The 16,397-nt window shown below is 38.5% G+C and overlaps 1 protein-coding gene across 3 annotated transcripts; it reads left to right on the top strand.

Annotated features, from left to right (window-relative positions):
• The first annotated feature begins 3,922 nt into the window (after window positions 1–3,922).
• On the top strand, window positions 3,923–14,714 carry gng2 (guanine nucleotide binding protein (G protein), gamma 2). Of its 3 annotated transcripts, XM_056760429.1 has the most exons (4): window positions 3,923–4,259; window positions 9,753–9,827; window positions 13,320–13,435; window positions 13,531–14,584. In XM_056760429.1, exons 3-4 carry the CDS (start codon window positions 13,349–13,351, stop codon window positions 13,657–13,659), a joined length of 216 nt encoding a protein of 71 aa, XP_056616407.1. In that variant the 5' UTR covers window positions 3,923–4,259; window positions 9,753–9,827; window positions 13,320–13,348; the 3' UTR covers window positions 13,660–14,584. The 3 variants fall into 3 exon arrangements, with proteins under 3 accessions (XP_056616407.1, XP_056616408.1, XP_056616409.1); XM_056760430.1 differs by lacking the exon at window positions 9,753–9,827 and having other exon boundaries at window positions 3,925–4,259; XM_056760431.1 differs by lacking the exons at window positions 3,923–4,259; window positions 9,753–9,827 and having other exon boundaries at window positions 13,335–13,435; window positions 13,531–14,714.
• The last annotated feature ends 1,683 nt before the right edge of the window (window positions 14,715–16,397 follow it).

A 16,397-nucleotide genomic window follows, 5' to 3' on the forward strand; every position in this document is an offset into this window, starting at 1 on the left:
GTTCCCGGCAACTGAGCGGGAGTTAAGCCCCGCCCCTGTGTTGGCGTCACCTAACGTAATACTCAGTGTAGGAATGCAGCATAATTTATAAACGTATGACTACGAAAATATGAATGAGACCCTAGACTTAATTCTTTATCCTTTCAGGCGCTGTGGATCGATCTTACTCTTATGTAAATCTGTATATGTTTGTGTGTGCGCGCACGTTGACGCAAGTTGTGAGTTAACGAGACGCTGTCAATCATAATTGTGTGTTTGGCATAAATTCGATGTCGATCAACTCTTTATGATTAACTTACCACCATATTTATACACAAAATGTAAAACGACCATCTGTTTGTTGACGTAACGACTCACACCACCTGCTGAAATAACAGCACTAATTAAACAGTTTAAGTACAAGCTGTATATTTAGACTATTTTAATTCGTTTTAAACAAATATGGGAGTATCGTAACACAATACATAAGTATAGACATAGGGAGAAAAAGGTGCCTATAAAATGTTTATATATTTATGTAAAAACTAAAGTGTTGTGCTCCGTTTGCTGCTGCCATTTATTTTGCATTTACACGTGTCGGCCAGTAGATGTCCTCAGTGCACATGTATTGTATATAAAATGCAGTGTGCTTCAGAAATCAGGTTGATCTTCCAAAGTTTGCTTATTTTTTCCCTGTTAAGCAGCCTTTCACATTGTGAAAAGCGTTATACAAATAAAATTTATTTAAAGTTTGTACGGTTGTTAGCCACAAGAAATTGCCATTGTATTCGGATTCTCTTTATGTAAATTTGTCCAACTTTTGAACTGGAGATCTTGTACTCTTTTGTGAGTTTGGGTACCACAAGGTGCTGCTCATTTGCTGACTACAGAGCTCTGGATGGGGTATAATAGTTCAAGCATGCAAGTGTAGAGCCAGTGGTTGTTTTGTATGCAAGCAGCAATGACTTGAACATCATGCGTGCAGCAACTGGTAACCAACCAAAAGAGGTGTGAGATGCACTTTTTGGGGCATCTGAGACTATATTGAGCTGCATTCTGAATTATTTGTGGTTGTGCTGTATGCTCATTTAGATAGGGCCTTATTTACCTGATGTTATATAATGCAGACCTGCAACATGATCTGTCAGCTGGTAGTAAAAGTTTTCTGACTGGCATTATGTTTGATACCTATTTGGACGGTAAATATGTGGCTCAGTTAAGGACAAGAAATTCTGTCTTGGATAAGCTGGAGTTTGAGGCGGTGTTCTTTCGTCCAAGCAGTCTGTAATGCGTACCACTACAGTGGGATCAGCTGGCTGTAAAAAAATTCTGGTTGATCGGGGCAAAGCAGTGAAAAGAGAAGCCATGTGCCTGTATGATGTGACTAAAGGATGTTGCATAATGGAGAATAGGAGTAGTCTAAGGACTGATCCTTGAGAACCATGTGACATGATTTAGACTGCACCATCAAGTTTTATTAATCCAGGTGCACAAACATAGAGTAAGTACTAAAAGATGCATGTTTGAGATATTCTGCTAACAGAAATACATAACAAACACAAAATATTCATTAAAAACGTATCCCATGGTATTTTTTTATCCTGCTCTTCCATTCCATGTAAACTGAACAACACATCTGTAATGTATAATTATTTTGAAACATTTGTAGTGGGAGGCATTTATGAGCATACTGTATTCGTAATCAGCAGCATCTTGAGGCTTTTATTTGCATCAGCAGTGTTTGTGGGTTGCTTTTATTGCTCAGCATCTTTCAACCTCAACTCAATAGTTATTCAGCTGTCAGTCCTACAGTGGCTAGAGGGGAGAAATCAAGGTGAACGTTTTCAAAAATCCTGTTCTTTCTCTTAAACCTTCTTCTGTGCTGTGCACCTTGTCTTCATCACTCTGCTCCTTTATTCCTTGCAGCTACCCAACTGTACGGAAAATCATTCATCCACTACCGCTGTTGCCATGGCAACTAGAGGGGAAATCCATCTCATCAGCCTCTTCGTCACACTCCCCCTCTTTTCTCCTCTCTCAGGTCTCCTCTGACGTGTTACAGCTACACTCAGCTTTTCATAATTTACCAAAAAGAAAATCATGTCGTTTTAAATCCATATGACATTGAAAGTCAAATGTCATATGTGGTGAAGGATTTTCTAGGGCTAATTCAGATCATTGGTAGCATTGTATAACAGCTGAGGACTGAATTCAAAACCAAGTGTGGCATGTTTTTGTATAATTGATGTTTTGGTTCTTTTTGACCAATAGGAAAGTTTGAACACGTAATCTTGTTAGAACAGCTTTTGTTAAGCACACAAACAAAACATTGGATGAATGATTGATCAACAGCTTTGTGCAGGTAGCTTAAATCGAAATCAGGGTGATATTGCCTGCACTGATAACCTCATGGTAATCCCCCAGGTCAGTGGAACAGGCCAACAGTGACTGCAGACAGCAGATGGCCTCAAATTAGAATAATAATTGTGCATGATCACTCATGCACTCACACAAATGTACATATTCACTTTCCACATCACAAACTCGAATAATTTGTTATTACGGTGATGTTAATGGATGTGTGTATTAATGTTTTAGTGATGGCTCACAAGGATTAGCCGTGTGAGATTATTTCATTTGTACACATAATTAATCTTTTTAATCAGAGCACTGTTAAATGAATCTCATTACTGACCTCTAAATCTCTTTGGCCATAAAACAGATCTATCTCTTTAGCGGGTTGACCAGCAGAGCCATGTAGTTTAGTACTGGCCAACTACACATAGCATGGTCTCTGTGGTGAAACCGTACTGGTCAGGCTAAATAATAAGCATACCAGCATCAAGGGACTAGCCCCAGAATACTCAATATGCTGGGTCCTTAGATCTTTAGACCAATAGTGTCTTGTAATAGATGCTTGTTCAGTACACATGTGTGTTGTGCAGAGCAGTGCTCGAATAGGGGGGATGGATCCAGGACCCCCGCAAGACATTAGGGACACCATATGTGACCCTGGACCACAAAATTAATCATAAAGATCAGTTATTGAAATAAATAAATAAGCTGGACGAATAGGCTTTCCATATATGTATGGTTTGTAAGGATATGACAATATTTGGCCGAGATACATTGATTTGAAAATCTGGAATCTGAGGACGCAAAAAATCGGAATATTGAGAAAACGCCCTTAAAGTTGTCCAGAGGTGCTGTAGCAGGCCGTTGCTAAGAAGAAACGGGTTTGTTTTAATGCTGACTATTGGCTTACCGCTGTAATGATGTTGTGGAGAGTAGATGAACCCGAAAGCCTCAATTCTAAGCTTTACATACCAAACTTGAGTGTGTAATTCTCGAGGGAAGTTTGTTGAATCCTCACATACACACCAAAAACTGCTGGGTTATTTTCAACTTTCAAATTGAAACATTTTCTGGGTTAACTGAACCCAGCAGCTTGGTTTGTGATGTTTTAACCCAACACTGGGTTGAAAATAACCCAGAGTGTAAGGATCTCAACTGGAGAAGCTTAGGCGCATTGGTCTCAGATCAATCTATAAAGGCCCACATCACACACATCTGTAATCTCACTTCACCCTATCCACTGTAACTGTGTGTTTGTGTATTGTAGGGTCGCCAAGTGGAATTCCTTTTTTAATCTTCTGTGGCTTTAATAAGTTGAGTCTGAAGATTAAGCTTTTGATTACGGGAGCTCAGATCAAACTATGTGTGTGAGTGTGTATACAACAACTCTGAAACACATTAAATAACTCAGAAACACACACAAACGCACACATACTTTGGGGGAGGGGAAGTTGTGGATATTTATCTGTTCCTTGTCAGCCATGCAAGAACCTCTGTGCAGAGCAGCGCAGGCTGTACTCGCACGCATAGATGTAAACAGGGTGGAAATTTCATTCTGCACGCACAGAGGTTCTTGCACTGTATATAAATCACAGCCAAAAACAGGCATCTGGGAGAATGAGATTTGACAGAAATGACGTGAAAGGTTTGGCAGCAGGTAAATAAGCCTGTCTTCGTCTTTTAAACAATGTCTTTAGTTTGCGATTGTTGGAGGAGAGGGGAAGTGGGTTTCAGCTGGCTTCCTGAGCGATTCCACTAGATGATGGGCGGAGCCAGAGGAAAGCTGTCAGCTGGGGTGGCGTAGCAAGCAGCGAGCGTGTGGGTGCGTTTATATGTGTGGGTGCCAGAGTGTCAGAGCAAGGAGTGCATGAGTGCTACTATTACATACTGGTCTTCTGGCATTAAGATTATACATACAGAAAAAGGTTAGTAGAAAATCTTTCCTTTTATTCTTTCTTTACAGAAACACTAGATTTGTATGTTTATTTATGTATTTGTGAGATGTAAAGAGATGTTTCAGCAGGGCAGGCAAACCTGTTATAGGTGTCCACATATTTTTTTACTTTCACATAAAACATGTTTGTTTCTTACTGTACACCTGCCCTAGATTATTGTTATGTGCATGCAATGGTTTCACAACGTGTAGATGTGTGGGTGTGTTTGTTCTATCTGACTAGTCTTGCATGGACGCAAGGCTCGCCCAGCACCGTTGCTTGTCTGTCAATCTAAATAAACGTTGTATCGCTCAAAGGTGGAATGCATTTGCTTGGGAATTACTAGAGGATCTGCTCTCTCTGGGAAATGAGATGTTTTCTTTCTTACACTAAATGTGGAAAAGGGGCTTTTGGGGTGAGGTGTACGTACATCTGCGCCTGAGGAGTAGTGAGGATCTGTTTGGGGTAATGCTGGCGGAGATGGGGGGACGAAAATGGAGGAACGCGTGGGGGAGGGGGCAGAGAAGATGCTGGAGAGACAGAAAGAAGGAGAGTGATGGAGAGACGGCCGAGAGGGGGTTGAATATTTAAGAGGAATCCCCCAGGAGTCCCTGGAGTATTCTGATGACTGTAGACCGGCGAAAGGTCTCATTTGAACAATATGAGCTGAGCTCTAGAACCAGATGGTTTCTGAAGAGTTGCTGGAAATGTATGAATGTTTTCTTGTAAAGTAGGTCTTAAAGGCATTTGGATCTTACAATGCTGATATTTTTTTAATTTCTAAAAAATTGCTTTTACTGAAAAACCGGACAAACATGTTATTTTTGCAAATGATGCAATACTGTGCTCATCAAAAGCATATTTAAAATATTGACAGCAGCTAGATATTGGTAGTCACATCAATGGAGACATACATAGGAATTACAATATCTGTGAGTTTTTGTGTGTTATTCCTTTTAATGGAATAGAAACTTACCATGAATTGTAGGCTACAGTACTTATAGAGGAATAGAGGGGATAGGGGTGGTCAATATAAGAGAAACCCCAGCAGCACACTTCATACACAACACTGTTAAGAGTGGGTGGATATTGTGGTCTGCTGTTTGTGTGCGTGCCTAAGTATGAACAGCTGTGACAGACAAAGGTCTTTGTTAAAGCAAAACTAAATTTCTTCCATGTATTATTTTTCCACTCTTTCCTGAGGAACATAGCCAGACTCTTCCATCCTTTCACTGTGTGCCAAGAAAGAGAGAGAGAAACTTGTGATGTTGTGTTAAGAGAGAGAGAGAGACAGAGAGAGAGAGAGAGAGAGAAACTTGTGAGGTTGTGCTGAGAGAGAGCGAGAACCTTCTGAGGTTGTGTTAATAGAGAGAGAGCGAGAGAGAGAGAAAGATAGAAAGAATATTCCTATGAAGGAGAAAATGACTTCATGCTCTGTTTGTTGACTCACACCAGGCATCTTTTCTCCTACTTGTTACAGACTTCAGCTGTTCTTATACATCATGACTACATCATGTTTTTCGACTGGTGTATGTGTGGCTTTAGTCACTAAAATTTTGAGACGTCGGCAAAGTTAAAAAGCATTTAAATGTTCAGTTGAACAGACGTTTTTGGAGTTTTTAAAGAAAATTGGTAACCCAACAGCACTGGCCCCCATTCACTTCTATTGTATGGACCCAAAACCAATGCAAGTGAATGGGTCAACATTCTTCAAAATGTCTTTTTTTCTGTTCTGCAGAAGAAAGAAAGTCATACAGGTTTAAAAGTACACGAGGGTGAGTAAATAATGACAGAGCTTTTTTCCGGTGAACTATCAATTGAATTAGTAGGATGACAATTTAAAGTTAGCTGTACATTAACTACCTTGGAGACCTCAATGAATAACCTAGAAAAAAAACATTCATACAAACTCGAAACACTAATATAACGCTTTTATGTATTGATAAAAAGATTAGTGGCTTTTCCTTTGAGAGTCAACTTAAAAAACACATAGGCCTACTATACACACATAACTATAGTGTAATATGTCAAAAGTGACCTGTAATGACATTAAATACGATCTTTACAAAAGATGGTAAATCAGCCAAATTATACTTTAAATCTTACAATGGCAACGTGTTTCATGAGGGTTAGATTTAGGGAATAGAAAATACAATTAACCTCTTATGAAAACAATGGAAGTCTAAGAGATGTCCTCACTGGTGCAGTGAAACAAACCTGTGTGAATATATTTAATTTCTCTGTAGGAACTAAAGAATACAGGTCTGGATGTTTGGAATATTGTTAACTCTTGGGTGTTGTTGTGGCAGAATCTCGCAGGAAGTTATTTTAGCCCACTGTACACACAAACATGCTCCTGTCTCATTAAAAACCATATTCTCTATCATCATCATCCAGAAAGTCCTCATTGCTTTCAATCCTATTTAAATATGTAATGATTTATAAGCTCATATAATAAAGGAAGCAAAGTCAGAAGAGGTTTGCGAATATTGCATGAGGGATTGCCATTTGCTTGGAGAGACTAGTTTTCTTAGCTCATTACATGTGAGGGGAGGATAGTCTTATGTTTATGAAGACTTATGAGAACTGCATGAGGTCTGGTTTTTACAGCCTGATAATGTGCCTTGACTCCCTGGTAAGTTATGCTATGTTTATCACTATCACCATCGGTTTTTGGAGAGCAGAGTAAAGAGACATGACTTGAGTCTGCAGATCTAGTGTGAGGGTCAGGGCCTAGGAGACCCCGGTTCGACCCCTGTAGGAAAACCAGAAAGGCATTGTAAATCTGTCTTGGTCGTACACTCTCTCTCTCTTTCGACCATCTGCGACTCAGTAGATAAAATGATTAAACCTGCAAGTGTCTGTTAAAGTCTGATAAAGTTCCTTTATTATATAATTTTGTGTAATGGTAACAATTTTTGTACTGAATCTCGTTTATATGATGGAAGTTTAAAATATTTTGTGCAGGATACACTAGAAGCAAAACAAATAATTAGAAAAATAACTATCAAAATAATTAGAAGTAAAAATGTCAAAAGACATAATTAGGAATGGATGTATGAATTCTCATGCGTTAACGCTGGTGGGGAGCTTGTGACTTTATCCCGTGAGTGGGTGGACATCTGAGTTGTTTTTTATACTAAAAGTCTAGTGTCTTGTTCCTCATTCCTGCGTTATCATTACAATCTTGGTACTTCTAATGGAAGCACACTGAACCACTGAAACTACATCTGAGTTACTAAAGAAACAAAGTTGAATTTAACATATATAGCCGTAGGATGACTCTTTCAGTTTCAACTAACATGTTCTGGACACTAATGTTGTTTATATGTTCTGGTGTACACAATGACAGAGGGGATGGTAAAGAGATAAAATGTGGCTGGAACATTCTGTGTGGAGGTGATTCACAATAGTGGAATTCCCTGCTTCTGCAGAGCAGTGCTAACAGAGTATGGTCCATTTATCACATTGACAGAGATAGATAGAAAGAGGACAAAAAGACAGATAAGAGTATAGGTTGTCTATACTCTATAAATTGTTGGTCTTATACATTGAAAACAAAAATGGCATTGCTGCATTTAAAGGTATGTAACATGGGCAAAATTGAAAATCCAATGTCTTTGCTTTGTTTTCAAACATATTTTTAAAGATGTATAAAAAACCTGTGTTAAAAGCCTATGCAGGTTGCATACTTGGAGTATAAACTGAAGCTCAGCTTTGAGAAGAATTTAAGGAGTGTAATGATTCTGCCCATCTTGTCTTGCTTTTCTTGACCTCTTTTTTTATGTGGAGGGAGTCATTTTAGACCAGCTCCAAAATAGAAGAATTTTATTGAGTCCAATGTTAAAATGCCCAAACTTACAGCAGAAATAAACATGTTTACAGCGTGGTAAAAAAAATATTTTGGTCTATGTAGCTAATTTTTCCCTTCATGACTACTGTGAGAAGGGCGATTTTTTTTAACTCACCAGTTAAGCCTTAAAATTCTGCAAATTAGGTGTGTAGCCACTTGAGTGACAAGTGGTTTCAGTAACAAGGCGCCTCAGCTCTAACCACGTCCCCCATCTTTGCCGTTTTTCGATTATCCGGGAGTGACACGCTGCTAAGATGACGACAACGAGCTCCACCCACTTTAAACTTTAAAACATCTCATCAGAATCCTACGTTGATGTCATGAACACGTTGTCCATATTTTATACAGTCTGGGCTCCCCTTGAATGGAATTCGCCATGTTTTTTTCTACAGTGGCCCTAAATGGATAAACTGCTGTACAGAAGGCGTTCGTAAATACGTTATCTCCTTCAGCAAAGAAGTGAAAACATGATAACAGCTTAGTGATGTTTCATCCACCGTAGTGTTTCGAAAGGGAGGGGTGGAGTGAGCAGTTGGTTGCAATTCCCAACCTCACCACTGGACCGTTAAAGGTTAAGTGTTTTCGTCAATTGTTGCAACACCTCATATTTAAAGGTACAGTTTGTAGAAATCGCCGCTAGAGGGCGCACGATCAAAACAACAACAATCGCGTAGCTTGATGACGCTGTGTAGAAGCGTGGAAAGATTGGATATGTTGTCTTCAACTCCACTGCTGATGGTACCGCTGATACATCAATTAGACGGAAACGAGAAACCCTGTTAGCAGATTAATGTTAGGTTTAAAACTAAATTGTAAGTCATAGATGTTACAGTAATTGTCCAATTCGATGGTGTGATAACACTGCGCAGTTTTAAGTGTTCAAATTAATCATAGTTAAAGTTATTTTGAACGTACCCACATCATTTGCAATAATGCTAGATGGACCGACGGTAAAAACTACTTCCGCATCTGTCTACGACAGTGTCACGCGGTTGCTATGTCAGTCAGTATTGGCGGTAACAAAGGGTAACGCGGATATGACGCCATTGACAGGCGACTAAACAGCCCCTGTCCACTGTTTAGAATGGTGATTTTCTCAGGATTTAAAAGCACTTGGAAACATTTGAGATATTTTAAGTGCTCAGCTGAAAATAATATATAACATTGGCCTTATGGTTTTTGGATATTTTACTGCAAAATTCTTACAGACTGTTCCTTTAATCTAACCTGAGGGGGCATTCAATTGTACAAATATAAATGACTTTCAGCCACTATACTGCATACTTTGTTTGCTAAAAACAAATGCAACCGTCACTTGCTAGATTTGTTCGCTAAGTTCAAGTACAATTAAACTGTGTGGTATGTTTGTATTATGGGTGAAGTACTCTGTATTTTTTTATTTTCTGTATTTTTAAAGTTCTCTGCCAGACGTTTCGATAGTGCAGGTTGCACTTTTGTATAGGAACATACTTCTTCTAACTGCAAACAGGATGGGAAAGGTGTGACATTCTAAACCCTCTAACCAACACACGCACACACATACACACAAAATCTTTCAAAAGGCCTAGAGAGCAGCAACTGGGATATAGAGCATATGGACTCTAACTGCATGGCTTCTTTTCTCAACACAGGCTGAAGACACAACAGAGGAGGTGAACTCATTTTTGAATAGACCAACAAAACAGACATAAAGACTCAAAAAGAAGGTGAGAACACATTATAAAACATTTTCCGAGATTCATTTGAAAGGCCCCTTAAAATCAACATTAGAGGTATAGCAAATATATGATCACACACGGATGCACACACACCTTTCTCATCAGCAGTGCCAAAAAATGTGTAATAGGTAACAAGTACAACCGAGTGATACCTAAATCAGACGTGCTGACAGCTCAGCATATCAGACACCTGCGCTGATAGCATGTCCAAGTAAAAGGTTTGCGGCTGGGAGTGTGTGCATTTGATCTATTATTATAGACCCTATCCATTATAGAGTTAATCAATGTTCACACCATCTTTGACATTTTATAGCATTAAGTTGTTGTAATAAAGCCAAAGGCATCCATTTAGACACTTTTCCACTGATGCAAAGCTCTTCCCTGTAGAAATCTATTTTACATCTTGATTATTCTTGTTGTGCTACATTAAACAGACTCTTCAAATGCCCCCTGCCATTGCACTGTTGTTTCCCTGCTGCCTTTCCTGCCCCTGTAGAAATGCGGCAGAGTTGGGTAAATGGCACACATATGGCCCTCTCTCTGGGACTACAGATGAAACGAAAGCACCTCTGGTCCCTCCAATCATATGCACAACCTTTCAGCAGCATATCGGAAGTCTTGCTCATGAATATTAATATGATGTTGTGAAGATAATATTTAGAAAGCCACAGAGTTGGTTTTCGCTTGTTTATTTATTATTATTTTTTAATTCTGGCTATACAATATAATATGTACACCTTAAAATCAAATGCTCAAAATAATCAAACAGATTATGTAGTGCAAACTTAATTATATAAAAAAGTTATAATAAATGAAAAATTGTCCGTAGGGTGTGAGTGAATGAGTGAGTGTGTGTGCCCTGCGATGGGTTGGCACTCCATCCAGGGTGTATCCTGCCTTGATGCCCGATGACTCCTGAGATAGGCGCAGGCTCCCCGTGACCCGAGGTATATAGTTCGGATAAGCGGTAGAAAATGGAATGGAATGGAGTTATAATAAATATAAAATATTTTAAGTTTTAATATTGAGTATAGTATAATGATTATTTTTGATTATCTTGAGGTTTTGAGTAAAACTCAATTTACTTAATTTAAACACATTAATTCAACACAATTGGTCAAGAAGGATTTCCAAAAGAGATACGGACCACTGAATGTTGGTTTGTCGATCCAAAAAAAGTGCTTCTTGCCCAGATGCAGAGTTCTCGGCGTCCTGCCCGGGACTTTCAATCATTAATAACACCGCCCCCCGAGGTCACAGCAGGCCAAACTTGGGCTCGTCGGAAAGGTCTCCTCCCGGCCTCCTTTCATTTTACATCCAACAACAGCATACATTTGTTGTTTCTTAGACATTTTTGTCGCTGGCAAGTGGCTACACCTGTTCTTGAATATAAATGGCTGACAGCGTGTCTCTGGTGAAAGGTGGAGCTACCCGCTGATAAGGTGGAGTCTGTGAGCGGTCATGGGCAGGCGTAAACAATGTGACATCAGATTGATAGGGGATCCCAAACAGCCTGTTTATGTCACTGTTGTAGTCTAAAGGATATTACAAAAAGAAGAATAGATAGATTTGTATAAGTACAGGGTGTTTCTGCACACACGCTGGCGACTCAATTTCTGGTAGACAAACATTTTAAAGTGCATTTTCTGGGATTGCGGCACTTTAAGTCGCACTTGCTAAGATTGGGAAGAACTTTAATTTAACAGTAATCAAAATTTTAAAGTTCTGCATGCTTAACCCAGGAACCTCTAAAACTCAAAAATAAAATGTTTGAGTATTGCCAATTTATCCGAGTTTACAGTGATTATACAGTGAGAGGGCTAAAGTAAAGGGTTAACTGGAGATGTGGTGTCTGGTATATCTCTGAACCCTGAGGACACACAAGCTGTATGTCAGTCTGCTAAACACTCTAAAAGTTACTAGCAGTTTACATTTCTCCTATCACCAGCTGTGTCCTCAACGTCAATCTGTCTTAATTCTTTAAACCTCTTTAAGGTTTAAGATTCTCTTTGATTTTACAAGATAGACTCTACCCAAGATTTGTGTCGATGTTCCTTTTTTGGCTATAAAAGTTGCTTCAGGCCTGATTTACTGAAGCGAACCCCTGTGAACTCTTTATGATGTATGACATGCCCAGTTTAAAGTTGCCTTTGGTGAGCTCTATCCTTGATTTTAAGAGTGGAACATTTTTCATTGCTGTCAAAACGCTCTGTATCTCAGTTGCCTAGCAACCACGGTCCATTGCAAAGATGCCTGGGATGGTCACTAGGTTTAATGAAACAGTCTGAACATAGGGTTAACAAAAGCTAAGAATGAGGATCCTGCTGTTCTTAACTGTTCTTTAGTCTTCCTAGAAAATAGTTTTTTACTGATCAGTCTCTGGATTTTGGATTAACATGTTTATTAAAATAATAACAAAAAAATTGACTAAAGATTGTATTTTACTTCATTCAATTAAATTTGTTGATCCAATTTTGTTTATATAGCACTTTTCACAGTTTTTATTGTTGTATTTGTATGATTGTAAAAAACGGTCAATTGTTGAGAGTTTGTTATTTAAAAATAGTATTAAAAATAAAACAATTGAAACCAAAAAAACAGCCTTTGTTCTTAACAAAACTTGGCTATTTCTATCCCCTTGTTCACCTGATAATTCTGTTTTCAATGGCACACAAAATACACATTCAGTATAGAATCCTAATGTAATAATGTCAGAAAATAGGATTGTGGATAATAAGATCTGACTCTGGACATTATCCATAAACATTCAGTCAAGATGCAGACTACTTTTGCAGGCTTTATTGGTTTATGTGGGAATTTACAAGCCATGATGAACTTCTTTCCATCAGACCACGCTAAAGCGTTCCCTCATTTCGACCATTAACACATAAAACTACAGTATTAAACCCCTTTTATATTATAAATCAATTACTTGTGAATGTAAAACATACAAACTACTATTGTTCCTTGTTTGAGGAGTTGGGGTCTTCTTCAGCATCCCAAAGTTTAGCAGGCTAGGTTGGGCTCTGGACAATCTAGATATGAGGTCACTGTGACAGCTGGCAGTCTAGCGCCCCCTGCTGACGCTCTCAGCAGCAGTCTTTTATGTTTAACCTCACTGCAGGAGGGCCTGCTGCTATGAAAAACTAAAATACACCAAAGACCTTTGAGCTCACAGTCAGGACAGGTGTGTCACAGTGTGCTATCAATACCCATATGGCAAAGCGCACATAAATGAAAGATACAAAGTTATATGCAAATGTTTGTGTCGCAGTATTTGCAATGACATCTTTCAGACTTTTTCATTTCAAAAACATATAGGAATATACTGAAAAATATAAAGCAGTATGTTAAATAATTAATTTCCATATATTGAAATACATTTTTTTACACAAAGTAATTCCCTAAATTTCAATCTCCTAACCTTTTCAAATAACCTTCTTGCTAAAGTTGTCTATACTATACTCTCATGTGTTTCAGTGCAACAGGCTTGATTCGACAGCCTCATCATGGCCACCAACAACACAGCTAGCATCGCCCAGGCTCGCAAACTGGTGGAGCAGCTCAAGATGGAGGCCAATATAGACAGAATAAAGGTGAGGTCACCATATCAATCAGAGTAAACAGAACAAATGTCAGAATAACTTCAGTGTACAAATCAGCACTGTGCATGTGATGTGTTCCACATCAGCTCTCCAAAGCGGCAGCCGATTTGACATCATACTGTGAAGCCCACGCTAAAGAAGACCCTCTGCTCTCCCCTGTGCCTGCATCCGAGAATCCTTTCAGAGAGAAGAAGTTCTTCTGTGCCATCCTATAACCAGCGTTGCCCAGCCATGGACTCACCTCACTGGGATACACTCATGGACATGTTGATCTTTTACAAGGGCTAAAGAGGTGCGATGGAGAACGCTTAACTTCTCCTGGCTCTCTACAAGCTCTTATTATGCCACCGACTCCACCGAGTGGCCTTGAGTTCAGCATTGTTACAAGAATCTGTTGACATTGTCGAGAGCAGCAAACAAATAAGTGACTGTCATTGTAGCAGATCAGCCAGAATGTGTTTTGAAAATATTCAAGTATTAAAAGGTTTCTGTCGTTCTGATAAGGTTATCACATATTTTTCTTTTTTGAATTTTCATGGGCTGTGATCATTTACCTGATCCTTGAACCCACTGGAAAAAATGTTTCACTTTTCAACGATTTTTCTTTTCAGATGCAATTGCTGTAGGCCTTCAATTTATGTAGCTTTTTGTAGCCATTTGTGGGTACAGAAGAAACTTTTTTTATTTAAAGAATGATAGTTTAGTGAACTTTTATAATAAATTATGCTTGGACAAATATTCTTAAATCTAAATTCTTATCTTTTAGATGCTTATATAATTATTTGACTGTACAGCTAGTTGTTTTCTTTCTGTCCTTCAAAAGCATCTCTTTTTACTATTTGTACAGAAATGTTAGCAAGTTTAACCGTGTTGTGCTATATGTTTTTAATATTTGTGGTGATATCAATAATAACTGCATGAAGCCTGACAATCTGCGTCTTTTTTCTTTCTGAAAGACAATGGAAATCATATTAATACTGCAGTACGATTTGTTGCAACCTTGACTGTTGTGTTGGTGTTATACTGACACCTACCGGCCTTTATAGACTGAATTTTCAATTTCTCATGAAGGCTGAAAATGATAGAAGATTAATAATACATTATATATGTATTCACACCATGATCTTTTAATCCTAAGTGTCCGTGGATTTGGAAAATCATTTTTAAAATGGGTTTATTTCTTTATCAAAAATACGTTTTACTTAAGCGTAGGCCTACTATACTAAGTGCACCTTCTATTGAGACCATAAACTCTGACACCAAATCCACAATTTCGTAAATCAACGCATAGATCGGTTTACACAGCATGCAAGGTGCAATGCTTTTAAAGGGGTCAAATTACATGGCGAACGAATAAAACGAATACATTCGTGTTTTTTCATGTAATTCAATGTGTATACACGATTTAAGGTTAAAAACGCTGTATTTTCCACATACCGTGCATGTTTATATCTCCTCTTTGCTCCGCCTCTCTGAAACGCGAGGATTTTTTACAAAGATCATTGCTCTGAAAAGCGAGGTGTGCTATGATTGGCCAGTTAACTAGTGTCCAGTGATTGGTCGAATACCACAAGCGTGTGACGGAAATGTAACGCTTCTTACCATATTTGGAATATCAGGTTCCAAAGCAACTGTACTGACAGGTACGCCCAACTTACATTTAGGCGGTCTCAGTCAAATCATACCACGAACTGACGTAGATTTGTGGGGGTGTGGTTACACGAGTCATTTCAGCCAGGTCTGGGTGAACATTCGCTTTTAGATATAATGCATCTTTGCTTCCGACACTTACATTTTTGCAGTTTTACATGTCTAATACATGCATGGGCAACTTATAAAACATCAAAGATGCAGAAAGTTAGTCGCTTCTCTAAGTCGCTTTGGATAAAAGCGTCTGCTAAATGATTTTTTTTTTTAAAACGTGTTCGCGCCATATGACCCCATTAATTTCAGGAGCAAGAATTGTGACTTGTTGGTGTGTTGCAATGCGATTTCTTGCCCACAGGAGGAGCTCGTGTTCGAGAAAAGAGTGGCCACATGGTGCATGACAACAACTTGATTTATAGCATCCACAACTCAAAATGCACACACAGTATCAGAATTAAAGGGACATTTCAGAAGCAAAACAAAATTCCCCATGTTTTACTCACCCTCAAGGCATCCTGACAGAATATGACTTTTTTCTTGACATATCATTTTTCTTCCAAGCAGTAGAATAGGAGTGAATGAGGGGGACATTTTTGAAGCAAAAAAAAGGCATCCATCCATCAAAGAACTACTCGTTCTGTGGTCTTAACAAAGGTCTTCAGAAGCTAACTGACTTTTTGGAGCTTAAAATTTTGCCCCTCATTCACTCCCATCCCTTTAACGCTTTAAAGATCTACAAAAAGTAACATCAAGGGAATTACTAGATGTTTTGTTTATTGTAGATTATATTAAACACATATTTGAATTGAATAATTCACCGAAAATGATAATTCTGTCATTATTTACTTACTCTCTTGTAATTTCAAACCTGGATGACTTTCTTCCGCAGAACACAAAAGAAGATATTTTGAAGAATGTTGGTAACCAGGCAATGGCAGTACCCATTCACTTCTATTGTATGGACACAAAACCAATGGAATTCAATGGGAACCACCGTTTTTCTCTGTTCGGTTGGGCTACCAACATTTTTCATTATTTTGTGTTCTGCAGAAGAAAGAAGGTCTTACAGGTAACAATTAAACAAAAAATATGTATATCAGAATAGCTTGACATAAACAGGAGCATGTAGTTTGTACATCATTCATGTCTGCTCTCTGCACCAAATCATTAGGCCATTTATTTCAGAATACATGTTTTCATTACCTTACATATGGTAAATTACTCATCCGACAAATACAAGAACATGGTGACTCAGACTCTGACCCAGACACACACAAATACATGAAAGATGCCATCAACATATGCC

Source organism: Triplophysa dalaica, chromosome 11 (assembly GCF_015846415.1).
Source record: "Triplophysa dalaica isolate WHDGS20190420 chromosome 11, ASM1584641v1, whole genome shotgun sequence".
Lineage (NCBI taxonomy): Eukaryota > Metazoa > Chordata > Actinopteri > Cypriniformes > Nemacheilidae > Triplophysa > Triplophysa dalaica.